The sequence below is a fragment of the Dermochelys coriacea genome, chromosome 3, assembly GCF_009764565.3.
Source record: "Dermochelys coriacea isolate rDerCor1 chromosome 3, rDerCor1.pri.v4, whole genome shotgun sequence".
Taxonomy (NCBI): Eukaryota; Metazoa; Chordata; order Testudines; family Dermochelyidae; genus Dermochelys; species Dermochelys coriacea.
Window position 1 is genome coordinate 141,734,194 of NC_050070.1, and position 15,978 is coordinate 141,750,171.

The 15,978-nt window shown below is 36.9% G+C and overlaps 1 protein-coding gene across 15 annotated transcripts in view; it reads left to right on the forward strand.

Moving 5' to 3' along the window:
- SDCCAG8 (SHH signaling and ciliogenesis regulator SDCCAG8) overlaps window positions 1–15,978 on the forward strand; it is a 161,320-nt gene that overhangs the window by 104,204 nt on the left and 41,138 nt on the right. The window contains exon 17 of one of the 15 annotated variants that reach the window (XM_038396377.2): window positions 14,043–14,155. The exons of 11 other annotated variants lie outside the window; for them this stretch is intronic. In XM_038396377.2, coding sequence (XP_038252305.1) covers window positions 14,043–14,121 — 79 coding nt within the window. In that variant the 3' untranslated portion in view covers window positions 14,122–14,155. Of the gene's footprint in view, window positions 1–12,389; window positions 12,433–14,042; window positions 14,156–15,978 lie in introns of those variants that run through there. 3 more of the 15 variants (XM_038396384.2, XM_043511463.1, XM_043511462.1) reach the window with 3 other exon arrangements.

Sequence of the window (15,978 nt, forward strand, 5' to 3'; positions counted from 1 at the left end):
AGGGTTCTCAGTGTAATAGGAAGGAGGGGATGCTGGGAGGGAGTTTGGGCAGGACGATGAGGAAAGGAGTAGAGCAGAGTATAGCTCTGGTGCACCAAATCCTCCACTCTGGAGGGACTTGAAGCCAGTAGTGTAAATTAGGGCTGTGCAGGAGGGAGCTCTACGTTATGCTAGGACTGGACAGCCCTGAATCAGGGAGCAAGCTGCAACCAGCTTTCTACAACCCCCTACTCCATATAAGAGAGTTTGGATGAACCGGAGTATCAAGGCCTGTGTATTACACAGGGTGTTCTGTCTGGTGATTGTTTGCCCCTTCCCCCTCCTACCGCTGTCTAACAGAGTTCCTCTGCAGCTGGTCTCTGTCCCCCTTCCCTCCATTCTTCCTTTTCCTTCTTTGTTGCTTGCTTTCTCCCAGTAACTCATCCTGCTCCTGCCATCTCACCTCACTTCTGCCCCACAGTTAAACTTCAAAGGAAAAAAAAGAGATTCTGAAATCTCAGATTGTGCACTTAATCTCATTTCCCCCACATTGCACCACAATTATATCTGGTGCCCACTGATAAGCCCCCAGTAAACAGAAGTGTCATGTGCCACAGAAGTGGCATGTATACAGAAGTAGTATCAGCTGGTCCCATAATATGCCCCTCCTTCTGTGTTAGCTCAAGACTGCTTCATCACTAAGCCCTAGCTGCGAACACTCAGACAGCTTGGATGCCCACCCATAAACAATGCTCTGCCCATAGATCTGTGCTACTGTCGGCATGGCCTGTCTTTCTGCATCTGGAATGAAAAATGAACAACAAAAAATTCCCTACCTGGGGGTCTCGTGTACATTCTGTATGCTTCTGAATGCCAGTGCCTGAATTACCCTAGCCCCCATACCCAGCTGTACCGCTGCTGTTGTAGTCCAAATCCTGAATGAATGGGAACCAAATTCCTGGGCTGGAAGCCCCAACCTTATATCAGTCCCCAACTCAACACAATAACAAACTGGTATGTTGTGAGAGGAGTCCTGTCATCTTGCATAAAGAGGGGCCCATCGAAAATATCTGTATTTTTCCTTTTTTCTAGCTTAGTACCCAGGCCACTCTGCTTCGTTATTACTACTAGCTTGAATTTCAGATCTGTCTTTTGTCAACTGTTAGGGCGACATTTAATATGCATTAGAATGAAACAGAGATCATGAAGAAGTTGTTCATCATTTTCTATACCATCACAGCAATTTTATGCACTAGAAATGAATCAAAGCATTAATACAGAACAGAAAATTGGTCTGAGAGGAACGTGGTCATGCTGCAGGCAGTGCCTTACCTTCTGCTGCTACTTTTAATGATGGAGAGTACTAAAATCAGTGCAGTAACTTTTGTTTGTTACTAAGTGTTTTCCTAAATTTAATATTTTATAATTTATAAATATGGCATAGATTATCATCTAACTGAGCCATAGTCAAGAGATTTTACCAGTATATTAAAGGGGAAAGCGATGAATGCTTTGGTTTTATAGTTGATCTAATTCTGTATTTATTTAAACTCCAGGTAGCTAATGGAATGTTATCAGAAACAGCTTAAAAATCACAGTAAAGCTGTTTTACAACTTCCACAATGAAAAACAGTTGTAGATTTCAATATCAGCTAAGCTAATGTATTAAGTTTGTTCCCAAAGGTCATGAACTTGACTATAAATTGTTCGTCTACACTAAGTAAAGTAGAAAGTCATAAAAAGCCACTGATTTCTAGCCTATGTGTTTGATGCTTTTCCTAAATCAAAAAATAGTGAGGTTTTTAGTCTACTATTCTAGACCTCTGCAGCCTGCTGCTGCCTTACCCAAGCTATTCTTCTTTTTTTTTTTTTTTAAACTTAGCAGTAATGGAGTTTGCTGCATTATTCAGCCTTCTTTCTCAAATACTAGTGCTCTCATGAAAGTGGTATAGAGAATGATTACCTCTCTGCACAGTGATGCATTTTTTCTTTGTATGCAACCACAGATAACACTTTTTGCTGTTTATCACACAGTAAACTTGCTTCTAATTTGCTATATGCTGTTACCCCAAGGTCTCTTTAGGCATTATTGTTTTCCAGGTTTCTCACTTTTATTGAATATAGTTCAGTTTATTTTTCATTTATGGATCTTCTTGTTTGATTTTTCAGCCAGCTTTCAATCCATGTGAGAATATTTTTATCACTCTCAAAATTGATTCAGCTTGATTTTAACTTTCCGTGAGTCAAATGCTTTATAAAATTGAAGCACACTATCTGTGTTTCAGTCCCTTCATACACTAATTTTGTATTTCTGTCAAAACCAGAAGTCAGTGTTCTTCATAAACAAACACTACGTATTGTTCATAATTCTGTTGCACTCTCGATTGTTTATAGAGTTGTCCTCTTCTATATAATAGTTAAACCTGCTGGATGGTAACTGCAATGATCATCATCCTTTACAGTCCTTTTTTTGAGTTCCATAAAACAGTAGTCAGAGTAAGACCTTATTAATTGATCAGTCAACTTGTTTTGAAGCAGCAGCTTGGAAATGTTTGTCAATGAAAATAGACAAGGTAACATTTTCCCTATTATTTCTATCTTTCTCTCTAGAAAATATGCTGTTTATAAACATCTGTTCTGATGATATGGAGTGTTTTTTTTAAGGACAAGGTTATTTCATATTTAAATTACAATAATTAAAGTTGTTTTTTGAGTCACTTCTTTGAATATAATGTAAATATTCATCCCTTTCAGTTTTGTTTGCTCAGTGAAATGTGTCATTAAAAGAAAGTAGATGTCCATTTGAATGATAGATGATTGACACCTGCTAGTGAAATGGAATTGAGATGAGAAGTTTGCAATTTGTGGGAGTGAAGGAGAGATGGGCTGTACAGTTGTTGTGGTTTTTGTTTCTATATAGAAGCCCAAGATGCCCTCCATGGCTTGTCCTCCCTTCTTTCTTTTACCTGCCTTCTTTTTACATCAGTTTGTTCTTTATTATCTTCTTGCTCCCACATGCTTTTAATTTTAAGATGGATTTTTGAGGGTGAGTAAATTAGCTGAGAAGCATTGTCTAAATTGTGGCATTTGATCGAGATGACAGTGTCATTGGTCTGTCACTGGAGATGTGTGGTCAACTTTACTTGGTAACTTTACAATTTTGAATCTTGGAGAAATGTCACTTTGAACACTGTGCTGCAAAGAACATGTTAGTATCGTTTCAATTTTTAAATATAATTTTGTCATTAAAGTCTGCATTTTTCCATTCTGCAGAAAATGACTCTCTTAATAGTAAAAAGTAATTTCTTGCTAAGAGGAAAAAAAAATTATTACAAGGCCATTTATAAATAGAGGCAACCAGCAAAGAAATATAAGAGCAAATACAGCAAAAATAAAATCTAAAACAAACCACTACCACCTTCCTTTCTCCCAAAAATAAATTAATTTAAAAATTCTAGATATTAAATCTGTACTGATATTAATCTGTATTGGTCTGTACTGTCTGCACTTTCAGTACCAATTTTAAAGTGCTCTGCACACAGTTCTCCCTGTTGCAGTGACGGGACCTGTACTAGTTGGTGGCAGCGGGGAGTTGAGGGAGACTTGCTTTAGGAGTATTAATGATTGAACTTATTCATTTGTAATTAATTTGCAACCATACTATCATAGGCAAGGATTTAATCAGCTCTCTTAAGCTTCAATTGATTTTGATCTAGTCTGGTGTTTTCAGCACTTGTTACTTATCACTTGACTTTTCTAAATACACTCCCTCCCCTTCCTAACCATTAGAGTGATTTTGGTTAATGTAAGGGTTTGAGCAAAGTTCATCTCTTTAGGCAGCATCAACTCTCTGACCTTTCTCCATTGGAATGGCCATTGGCTGAAAAAGGAAGCATGTTACTTAGAGTAGCTAGCTCTTCTTCCAAATCTTGGCCCGCACATTCTTCTTAGAGCCTAGATGATGTGTGGAGTTACAGCAAATGGGGAAAGATGTCTACATATAGTGTGAGAGCACCTCTCTTAACCACTTCCTTTCTTTGCATGAGCCTGCCAGGCCCTAATCTATAGTTCTTTTTCCTGAACTAGGCAGTGAGATGAAGTATATGGGCCATAGTTTATAATGTGTATTTGGATCCTTGAAGTTATTTTATATTATCAATAAATTATTGATTTGGAGGCTTATAAATACCTTTTTTCAATGACTGTTTAGAATACTGTAAATGGGGATATGGATGTTCTGTACAATAATAGTCTGAAAATCAGAGAGAGCATTTTTGCTGGCAAAATAGTCAATACTTTATTATAATTTCCTCCAGTTGTTTAGAATCTCATAAAAGGCTAGTCTATTGTGATGAGGTTTGGCTTTCATGTTTTGGTATATCCTCTTTTATTATTTACTGCTTGAAATGTCCTCTGCTAGGAGGAATGTACCAGTCAAATAGTAGTTTGTTCACATTTGTACCTGCTGAACAGGATATTACACTCCAACATTCTGCAATCTGTGTATTATATTTTTGTATGTAATATAAATACTCTAAATTTATATATTATGTGTGGGCATGTATACACACATGCACAAATTGTGTAGAACATTTATATAGATGGGCTTTTTACACCTATTTCAACTATATTTCTGGTAGCTGAAAAGAGAGAGCCTACGGGATTGGCAGTTTGGGGCAGATGTGTGTCTATTCCTCAGGCATCAGTGGTTGTAAGTTAACTATAAAAATGTTATAACCATCTGTGTAACAGGACGGCTGAGATCTGCTCTTGCCTGTTACTATAAATAAGAAGGAGATTTGTTTGACTTCATAGGCATTGGATTTATAAAGACTATATGTGTCAAATCATAACTATGTGCCATGCTGCTAGGATGTGTCTGCAGCCAACTACCTGGGGTGGTCTTCCCTTCTGACATTCTAGTGAAGCACAACAACTGTTTAGAGATGTCTGTATAGCACAATATGTGATGAATTATGTGTGTATTCTTCCTAGGGGGAAATGCCTGATTTTCATGGATAGCCTTATCTGCAAGAATAGAGTTAAAATGGACCTTTAAATGAGTCACTTAAAGAGTAAAACAAAATGCAATAAAATCATGTCTCAAGTTCTCTTTCTGCCCCCACTCCCAAAAAAAAAACCCTAAGATATTTCCTTTTAAATGTGTTGTGTTGTGCTTTTAAGTGAGATAGTATGAATTTATTTTTAATTTTATTTTTTTGGTGGGGTGGAGAGAAGTTAATTTCAGATCTGTGTCACAATATTTGATTTACTAGAGCTACTACGTCCCTACTCAGAGAGATTTGAACTTCTTTGGCAAACCTCTAGTAAAACGGTCAATTGAAAATCAAAATCCTTTCCTGATAATCAAATCAATCAGTTTATATTAAAAGACTCCTTTTTTTATGTATGGTTTACATACATAAAAAATAATTATAAGCAAATAATTATTGGGTGGGGGGAAAACAGGAAAAGTGAAGTTATTAAAAGGTCCTTTTTAATCCAATGTCCTTCATATTTTGAATATATTTTCCTCCTGACCCTTATCATAGATAGGTTAATATTTTTCCTAAGTGAGGAGAAAATGTTAATGTGACCTTCTATTTAATAGACATGTCTATCTTTAAAAATCTGTAGGGGTATCGTTAAGTGTAGAGTCAAATGTCCAGGAAAGTGAGTCTTGTTTTTTAATTAAAATATGTTCATGTTTATAACAAAAGCAAACAAAGACAAATACATACACCTCTCTAATTTATCTGGTAATAAAGTCGTCTCAAGACATAAAGATATAAGAGTTTTTCTCTAAATATCCATACTCGTGCCCAGATATCTGTATGGGGGGGCTTCATAGCAACTGGATTGCCACAACAATTGGAGGTGAAGTTGTTCTTGTAGCCTTTCATTCGCGGAGTTTCCCTTTTTGAAAAGCTTTGTGTCACTACATCCTGCATTGCAGTGTAACCAAATGAGACTCTCATCTCTGTCCAGGATTTGGGGTTATCTCTATCACTTATACACTGCCATCAGAAAGCTTTCGTTGTAGGTTGGAAACACAACACTCCAGAGAAGTAATATTAGGAAATAATGAAAGGATGAGATTCTATATAGAAAACAAATCCTGTCAGAATCTGAAAATGTATTTGGCTTCTGTTTAATGTGCTTGGCTGTTTACACACAGTACACGTGGTCTGGAATAGAAACTGGATGTTTAAAATCTCTCCCTTCCTCTCACTCTCTAGCTAAGTATTTGTCTATTTGCTATTTATTTGTTTTAAATAATTTTAAATAATAATATTCCATTTTAAATATTTATCATTTGTATAACATAACAAACTGAATTTTCCCCACAAAATATTATTTAAAAAAAGTTTATTTTTCAAATACATGAACAGCAGATGTATAAAACAAAAATCATTTTAGCTGATACAGACCTGAAAGCATCTACCGTAAGTAAAAGACAGAGTAATTGGGGAAAATGTCTTTTACAATTCTGTGTAACTCTGTTCTTGCTATTCTTGACATGGTAATGGCAAATGGTTGGAGGGAAAGTATTGCATACAATTTCCATATTGTGGGTTTTTCTGTTTGAATTTTCATTAGGGCATCAAATAATAACGTTTGACAGCCTTGCAAAATTCTACCTGCCCACTCACCCAAAAATGAGTGATATCTTTTAAATATTTTTTTTTATCATCCCTGTAAAAGGCCAAGGACTAGTTTTTGTGACAAGGTTGGTAAATGTCCATGACAATATTGCAAGGCAGATTTATGACAAGACATTACAGTTAATTTACACATGGGAAAAACATGTATATCCATGCAGTCAAAATGTGACCCCTCTGCCCTTCAACAGCTGTGAGCACTCAGAAGCCAATACACCCTTTAAGGAAACAGTAGTTGGCCTCTCCTGCGAGTGTTTCTCCCCCTCCTCCCCCCAATACTGCTGAGGTACTCTGTCTGCCTTTGCACTCCACAAGCAAATCCCTCCAAAAACAGAGATCTGGATACTTTATATTCATCTTCACCTCTTAACTGTGGCAACCAAAAGTCTTTAATTTACAGATTATCAGCCAGGTTTTTAACTATCCAGAAACATAGCAAGCCCTGAAATAAGTGCTGTGTTTAAGAGAGTGTAGTGCAAGCACCCAGACTGTCCTCATCACTTTCTGCAACTAGCCAATTGTTGGTTAATATGGTTCTCAGTGCTAAACATCAATCTAATGTTGATGAAGGCCTTCCCCGGACTGTTCTTACAACTGAAATAGGGAAGGTGATGCTCTTGACATCCCAAACAAGAGTCTGTTGTTTGGCGTGCCAAGTCCTAGAAATGTGTGTCCTGAAACAGATACCTTCAGAGAGGCTGGAGTAGACATATCACTAAAGGTGCACTCAGAGCACTGTCATTACAATCCTGTTCATTTGTACTAGGAAAAGCTCCCAGAGGTCTGTTCCATCATTGCAATGAGCTGTTTGTAGTGATAAGAATAGAGCCCCTTGTCATGGTATCACAGGTAAGAGTTGTGAACCACCATGTGAAAGAAAGCATGCCTGCTAATTTCTGCCTCCACCGTACCAATATCCTTTAACCACCACTGTGATCTTTTCTCTGAACCGCTCGGCACTGTCAGGGTGTTCAGTTCAGTGCTGAAATGGTTAAATTGGTATTCATGGACCTCCATTTTGTCATATGCATGGGAGAAGCGTATGCCCAAGCTGTTCAGCCAAGAAATGAATGTTCTGGATCAACACGTTATAGTAACCATATCCTAGCAGGCCCATATAAATAAAATTATATAAGTAATAGAAATAACAAAAACAACTCACTCACTTCAGGCACTGGCTAAAGGTCTCAAATGTACAGAGAAAATACAGTAATCCAGGGGCACAGTCTTTTCAAAATAGATTGCCCTGGAAGGCAAACCCTCCCACCTCAAAGGCAGAGCATTCAACAATTTTGAGCAAGTTGGGGTGAGTATATATTTTCTTCCCTACATTTTAGAAAAAGAAAAAGAAACCCCACCTTCTTGATACTTTAGACCCTCTAAAAATTTGAGCATTTAAGTTATATATAGTTAATTATAGTCACCTAATTTTCTTCATTCCATATAGTGATTGCATCTGTGTGTTTAAAGTTCACTTTTCCGTGTTGTATTCCTTTGATATTTCAGGATATAAAATAAGATGTTTACAAATACCAACCAGAGGCTGATACTATGCAGCAGTTCAGTAGCAAATATCTACTTTGGGTATTTAACCAGAACTGGGATCTTTGATTGGCCTTGCGTGAACTCACAATAGTAATAACATCTAACTACCAATCCATTTGGCAAACTTCTTTAAGCAGTAACACATTTGTTTTTGCTATTTGTATATACCTCTCTGAGATTTTAGGCTACGGCTGTTTAAATTTGCAGTTTTCATGCAATGGAGAACTTAAAATGAGGACAGATGAGTACCACTAAAGCAGCCTTGCAAACTGTCATGAAAATTTACCAGCCCAAAATCTATGCATCTGCCCATTATCAAAATGATCATTATGAAGGGAGGGACCTGAAACTAATGATGATTTACTTTCCCAGCAACAAAGAAGCGAGTAGAATTTTGCAAGGCTGTTGGAAGAGGTTTTTTTTCCTTCTAATAATCATGATCATTTGATTCTGCTGGGCTTGATCCTGCTCCTATTGACTGCAATGGAGCAGTTCTTGTTGATTCAAATGTCCTTTTTTGAATTATACTGTTTAGTTGGCTTCAACTATATCTTGTGCTGGCGAGTTCCATGGGCAAGCTAATAGTGTGGTTTTTATTTTGTTTTTTAAATCTTTTTATCATTTTTTAAGTTTGTGGCCTTTCAATTTAATTGAACATCCCGTTGTATTTGTATTATAAGACTTGCAAACAGATGTGCCCAGACTGTCTTTTCTGTATCATTCATATTATACCTTTTATCACGCCCCCTCTTGTTCATCTCTTTTCTAAAGTAAACCATCCCATTCTTTTCAGTCTCTCTCCATATGAAAGTCTTTCCATGGATCTAATTATTTTTGTCAGCCACCTCTGAATGTTCTCTAAAAAGAGTAATATACATTTTAAAGCCTAAACATTAATTAGAGACCTACAGTGCATATGAGTTAATATTGCTCTGATAAGTCAATATCCTGACCCAAGGAGATGATAGTTTAAGGATATGATCTTTCAGACCTTGTAGGAGAAGTCACACTGAAGCAAAGACTCCAGGAGGTACACACTAAGGGCCAAATCATGAGATATGTTAAGGATCTACAATTCCTGTATACCTAAGGGAATGTTGTAGATTCTTATTACCTTGCATGATTTGGTCTTAAATTAAGGTAGGGATGGGAAATGTGGGAAAAAATGGGGGAGGTTAATGCATTCATCTAGATTTGTTCACTTAATTTCTGTTGTTGGAAAACAAAATAAGTGCATGTGTTTGGGGAAGGAACTGAAATTTGCAAAATTTGTCAATTTTAAACTCTAATCAATTTTAAATTCTGATCTCTGTTACCCCACTATAAATATACTCAAAGCCAAGCTACCGTGTATAGTTGCCTAGGTCCTGATCCTGAGCAAAGTTTTTAGTACTCTGAACTCAGTGGAAGTCAGGGGTACTGACCACCACCTACTGAAACTACAGGCCCGTAGTTTCAACAAATAGTGACAGCCGTTGTGTAGCCTAAACTTTAGTACAGCATTTTAGTGTGCATGCATAGTTGCCATTCAATTAATAGCATTGTCATTTTTAAAGATTGTTTTTCAAACAGCCACAACTCATCCACAGAGAGTCCCAATTCTTGATGTTTTATGGTCACTTCACTGCTGATATAAGCTGGTGTAACTCTGTTGATGGTAATAATGCTGCACTCATCCATATCAGCATGAATTTAGCCTTTAAATATCAGCCTTTTAAAGTAATCCATATACAAAAATTCTTTTTTTTTTCCTAAATGTGGCTATTCTGATTGGATAACTCAATGACTGAACAATTTTTTTCCAACTTTCAAAAATAAAAAAGTTCACCTATGGATTGATGCCAAGCATGGACAGCTCTACAGGATAAATATTTGGAAGCACATGAGCTCAAAGACAAAAAGAGGAGTCTAATTAAAATGGTCTTTTAACCTTAACTGTTGCTCCCATGAGAGCTATTGTTATTTGCTGTACCATATTGCAAATGTATTAGTCAATTTACACAAATACCCATTCATTTAAATATGCATCACAACTGAGTTTTATAAATAAAATGCACAAGTGAGCTATATGTATCACTGGGAAATGGCTTTAAAAGGCTGGACACAAATGGAATTTTCTCATTGGCATCCCTATGTCAATAAATTCCACAGAAACTGTGCTTTACATTTTGCCCTCTTTAAATTTCCATTTGTAATAGCAGTGATACACTCCAGGCAGTGCATTTCTGGGGGATTTTTGCATTTCTCACGTGACTGAAGTCACTCACCCTTCAGCCTCATGCCTCACAACACACCAGAGGTGAGCAATAATCCTCACCAAGGCACTGCTTGTCTTGTCTTATTGCTTAATTATTATACCTATTTAATGCTACTTAGAACATTGTCAGCTGTTGAGAAAAGATAATTATCACTAGTCAAATGAAAAACACTTTTTTGGCTGCCTTATGGATACACATTTTACTGGTACCTTGATACATAATGAAGCCTGATAGCAAAACTTTTGCTTGTCTCTTCTTCAAGCCACAGCTGTTTCCCTGCTAAATTCATCCCATCTGTCTTCCCTTCCGTAAGGCTGTAGGCAGTATAGCATAAGTACAGAAGCAGTTCAGTGCTATTTTGGATAAACATAACTGAAATTTGAATCTTTGCCATTTGCAATGCACACATTTTGTTTTACTGCTGTAAAGAGAGCTGTCAAAATAAAAACTACATAGATAATTTACTGAAATACAGTCAAATGTAAGGATGATCAAAGGGAAAAAATAAAAATATACCTAGGGTCAATCTTACTCCCTAGATATATGCTGAATCATTGATCTCTTGACACTGATGGGTCCAGATCTGCTGACAGTGAGCACTGAAGAACTTTGAATTAGTGCACAGAATAGGAAGTTAAAATCCCAATGTCAAAAGGTTAGCAAATAACATGTAACCATTTGTGATGGCATCATATGTGATATCTGGCTGGCTATAAGACTTCATTTGCTTTTCTCTATATGCAGTGTATAATGGATTGACTTAATGAACTTCACTGTAGCTCAGTACTTAGGATCAACATTTCAGAATGTGTCTCATTGCTACTGGAAATGGGAGGTGTGTCAGTTCAGATCAGCTGCACTTGTATTGCCCTTCCATGGTCTAGCAAGGGCACCAACTCAAGGTTCACAGCTCCTTAGCTGTCATCTCTCTTGGATGGAGACACACGTTTTTCTCCCTTCTGACCAGGGTACTTCCAGGCTGAATAGTTCCTCCTTACATCGTTATTCCTCAAAGGCCAGGCTGCCAAAGCAGACCTGCTTTGCTTCTCTCCCCAGAGATAGACAATGTAATTGTCAATAGTTATAACTTATTACGCAGTTCTTTCAAAGCAAGCGCTTTTATTTTTAAGGTCAAAGCATTACAGAGAAAACATATTAAAAACAATAAAAACCTACATTCATGCTAATAAGTTTACCAGAGATCACCCCCTGACTCTTAACAAGGGTACTGGCTAGTGAATAGTCCTTCAGACCCCACCAAGGCATTTTCCTGTGATCACAAGTTCACCAGAGCTTCTGCTCAGAACCAGCCCCCAAATCTTATGGGGTCTGAGTGGGCCAAAGGCCTTCCAACCCTTCCATAAGGATTGGGACCCCTTTGCAGCAGAGGTCCTGTCTATTTGCTGTATCAGAAAGAAGGCCCGGAGTCAGGATTTTTGGTTTAATAGCCTTTCTTTTTCTGTTGCTCCCTTGAGAATCCAGTTTGAACCAGTATTGAAAGACACTCACCAGATGGGGTAGCTCTCTGGAGGTGTTTTATCTGAGTTTCACCCCACCGAGTTCTTAGTTCCTGGAGAGCTGTGGTCCCCTCCGCCCACCTTGAATTACATACAATCCCTCAATAGTACATACACATTTGCATTTTTAATACAATTAACTCCTAAAATACTTAAACTTAATTCAGTAAGATTTGTCCAGGATATTGTCACATCTGTCACAGGAGGCACCACAACTGCCGATGCCAGTGAAGTTAACCATCTCCATCTACTCATTCCTCTAATGTTTGCAGTTTACTAGCTGACACATGTTCTCTGTGTATATAAATCTCCCCACTGTATTTTCCACTGAATGCATGTGATGAAGTGCGCTGTAGCTCACGAAAGCTTATGCTCAAATAAATTTGTTAGTCTCTAAGGTGCCACGAGTACTCCTTTTCTTTTTGCAGATACAGACTAACATGGCTGCTACTCTGAAACAAGAATATTAGTTCATGCTTTACATTATATAGTAAGTAACATTTTGCACTCCATTGTTTATCCTAAACTGGAAGGGGATGGTTTTGTGAGCTAAGGCTTGGGTTTGCCTATATTTTGTACCAGAGCTTCACATTCCAACAGGGTCTATTCAGCATTTCATCCTTCTGAGCTAGATAAATGAGGTGCTATGCACTTTACAGCGTGTAGGAGTCTTTCAGACACAATGTCTTGTCTATTCTACATAGATATTAAAGATCCCAGGATACTTTTTAAGAGTAGGGGTTTAGCATTTTGTCCTACTATATGGTTTCCCCTTCTTGCACAGTTGTGTGGTGTGTTACCTATCTCTGACGTGGCTGTAGTTCACCATGTGTATATAGTCCATGAAGCATTTTTGGAGGTTGTATGAGGAAAGCTGAAGGAATCCTGGACAACTTTTGTGTAGATATTCCTTAAATTAACTTGATGTTATAAGGACAAGTTCACATTTTCTGAACCGAGTGTTGCTCCTAAAACAAAAAGATAATGCTTCCAAACTCCACAATATGTTAAAAAAACAAAAAAAAAAATTAAATGGACAAAAGTAAATTTGACTTAACCTATAAAATTCTCTCCTTTCAAATAAAACGAAAATTAATCTTTTTAGCTTTAGTGAGTTAGTATGAAATGGTGCTGACATGAAATTAATCTAAATGCAAAACCTGGGTGACAGAAAGCACTGTTTGTAAGGATGCTGGGGGTGACTGACAACTAATAAAATTTAGTTACTAATCAGTGAAGTAGGGCACAGAAGAAAAACGAAACCAAGATAGTCATGAGCTGCCTCCACATATGAAAGTATATTTTTCCCATCTGTATTAAATGAAACACAAGTTACTAGAAATATTACTGGAAAAGGCACCATTGTATGAAGACCTTACATGAAAAACATTAAGTGAGATCTCTTGTAACTAATATAGCAGTATTGTATAGCAATCACCTAAAATACTGGATTTTCACTATTGTAAAGTGTAATATTTTGCACCATTGTAGAGTACTGTAGTCTCTTTTTCATTTAATGAGAATTGGAATAAGATTTATGAAGTAGCTGTGCATGTAAAATAACATATATAATTTTGATCAACAATATAGATACAAATAAGGATTATTTTGTTTTCAGGACCGAGAATTTTACCATTTAGTCTTCCTGCAAGTAATCAACTCTCTCACACATTCTTGTATAGTTAGGACTAGAACAATGATCCTTCAGCTTGAAGAAAGGTTTAAGTTAAAGGCTATCAGAGTAAGTTTGGCAGTAGCAGAGGCCCCCTTGCCTTTCTGCAGACCAGTTGCTAGTGAGCAATATCAAACACATAAAACCAGTACATTGCACACTTCATCTTGCAAAAGCTTGTGAAAGCCTCAGCTTTGAAGGCCTGGTTGGTGTTGACTGGAAAGCCTACAATGGGAGCTTTTGTCCAACTTGGGTTGTTTGTTCGTTATTCAGCCAGCCAATTGGAGAAGGATGCAGCCGTTTGAAAGTGGATGCAGGTTAAGAAACTGGGAAGAGGTTGTGGAACAGTACCCAGAGCTCAAAGCCACATGCACAAGTTTAGCTGATATTTTTATCACCCTCAACTCAGGTTTGTGGAGTGGACTCACCTGGACAACTATGAGGCTATCCAAATGCTGCAATGTAGAAGCCAATTGAAGCCAATGTAGAAGCCACCTTGATGAAGCATTTAAAAACAATGACAAGGTCAGACTTGTAAGGCCTACAAAACTTTTTTTAAAATAGTTTTATATTGGCTTGATTAGCTGGTTTTATATATATATATATATATATATATATATATATATATATATACAGCAATGTATATATTATATTGATTAGCTGGTTATATATACAACGTAAAATATTTACGTTAAAAGAAGAATGCTCAACATTTGAAAAGTGTTTGCGTGTACTGACTTTGCTCAATATTTCAACATGCTATATACGCTTTTTCCTCTCCAAAAGGAAAAATGTATGCAGTCTTCTCTAGTAGAAATTCTAATAGACTCCATTAGAATTATTCAACTGGTATCTCTTGCTTCCTACTGGAGGACTGGTACCCTTAGGAGCAACTAGACAGATAGACCTACTGATCTGTTTCAAAACCTAGTTGCAAGATGCAACCATCTGAAAAAATTCTACTAGGGAACTTGAATTCACACACTCGTAGAGTTTAGATATACTGAAGTCTCATACACAAGTGAGAATTGGAAGAAAACAAAACATCACGCCAAAATGCCTTCAGGGTAACTAAGTTCTTTTCCCAAGTACCATCATTATGAAAATTGTCAGTTTTAATGTTTTGTGGTATTCCTTCACAACTCATTTGTGCAGTTCAGACTGCTTGGGCAAGAGTATGTATTTCTGCAGATACTGTTTGATCATAGAACATGTTTACATGGATTTTAGGAGATTCCTTCACAAACAGTTTCATATATTTTTCCAGTTTTGGCTCAGTGCAATGATGGTCCATAGTGAATAAGGAGACTTTCTCATGTTGTGCTGTAAAGATTAAAAAAATCCTAACAATTCTAACTACTCCTTCATTTTTGTGAGGTGGCAGCTTTTACTTGGCACATACGATATTATTGTTCAGGAATTCCCCCCATTCTTTTTACAGTGGGATTTTCCCATTGTTCATACAAAATCCTCTGAGCATGTTTTCTCTCCAGAGAGGAAAAGGTGGGCTGCAAAAAAGTGAGCAGAGGGACAAAAGGAAGAAAGCAAAGAGGAACAGCTAGTAGGAGGAGAAAGAGTGGCAAGGAGAGGTATATTATAAAGATAAATACATAAAGTGAAAGAATAAAAACTAAGTTTTAATGGTACTAATTTTTTCTGTCGTTTTCTTCTTTAAACTTGGATTCTCCTAATTACCATGTCTCAGGGTAATTTAAACAATGCATCTTTACAAGTGAAGGGATCCTTTGTGAACAGTTATACCAATAACATTTTAAACTTTTCTCTAGAAGTTTACTGCAAAAGCATTTCTGTAAACTGTGGTGAACAAAATGTTTGCCTGTTCAAAGTTCTTAAAGTCACTTATTTGGATACTCAGTCCCATGTGTCATGAGCCCAAACAAGAGCCATTTAAAAACTTTACAACTTTTGTCACATTTCATTCTACTTTATTCTATCCATATATCCAAAATAACAGCATTTTTAGATAAGTAGTTAATAGGCTGTTAAGTGCCGAGGGATCATGATGAGTGCCTAGAACTCTGTGCTCCAGTAATTAGCTCTAAAAAGAATCTAATACAGAGAAAAATCAGGAAGAGTTTATACCTGCCATATGTGTCTTCTCATTATAAGTGAAAAATATTGCTCATCTGATGTCAAATTCCAAATGAAAATTTTATTAAAATATAGATTCTTCCCTCTTGCTAAAAATTATTCTGGGTTTTGGCAAAATTCATTTGTCTCCACATTTTCAAATGGTAACTTCCAGGTTTTTCCCCTTTATGATCTTTCATGGAGAATTTTTTTAATACTATAGCAACTTTTTGTATCAAACTGGTAGGTGGTGT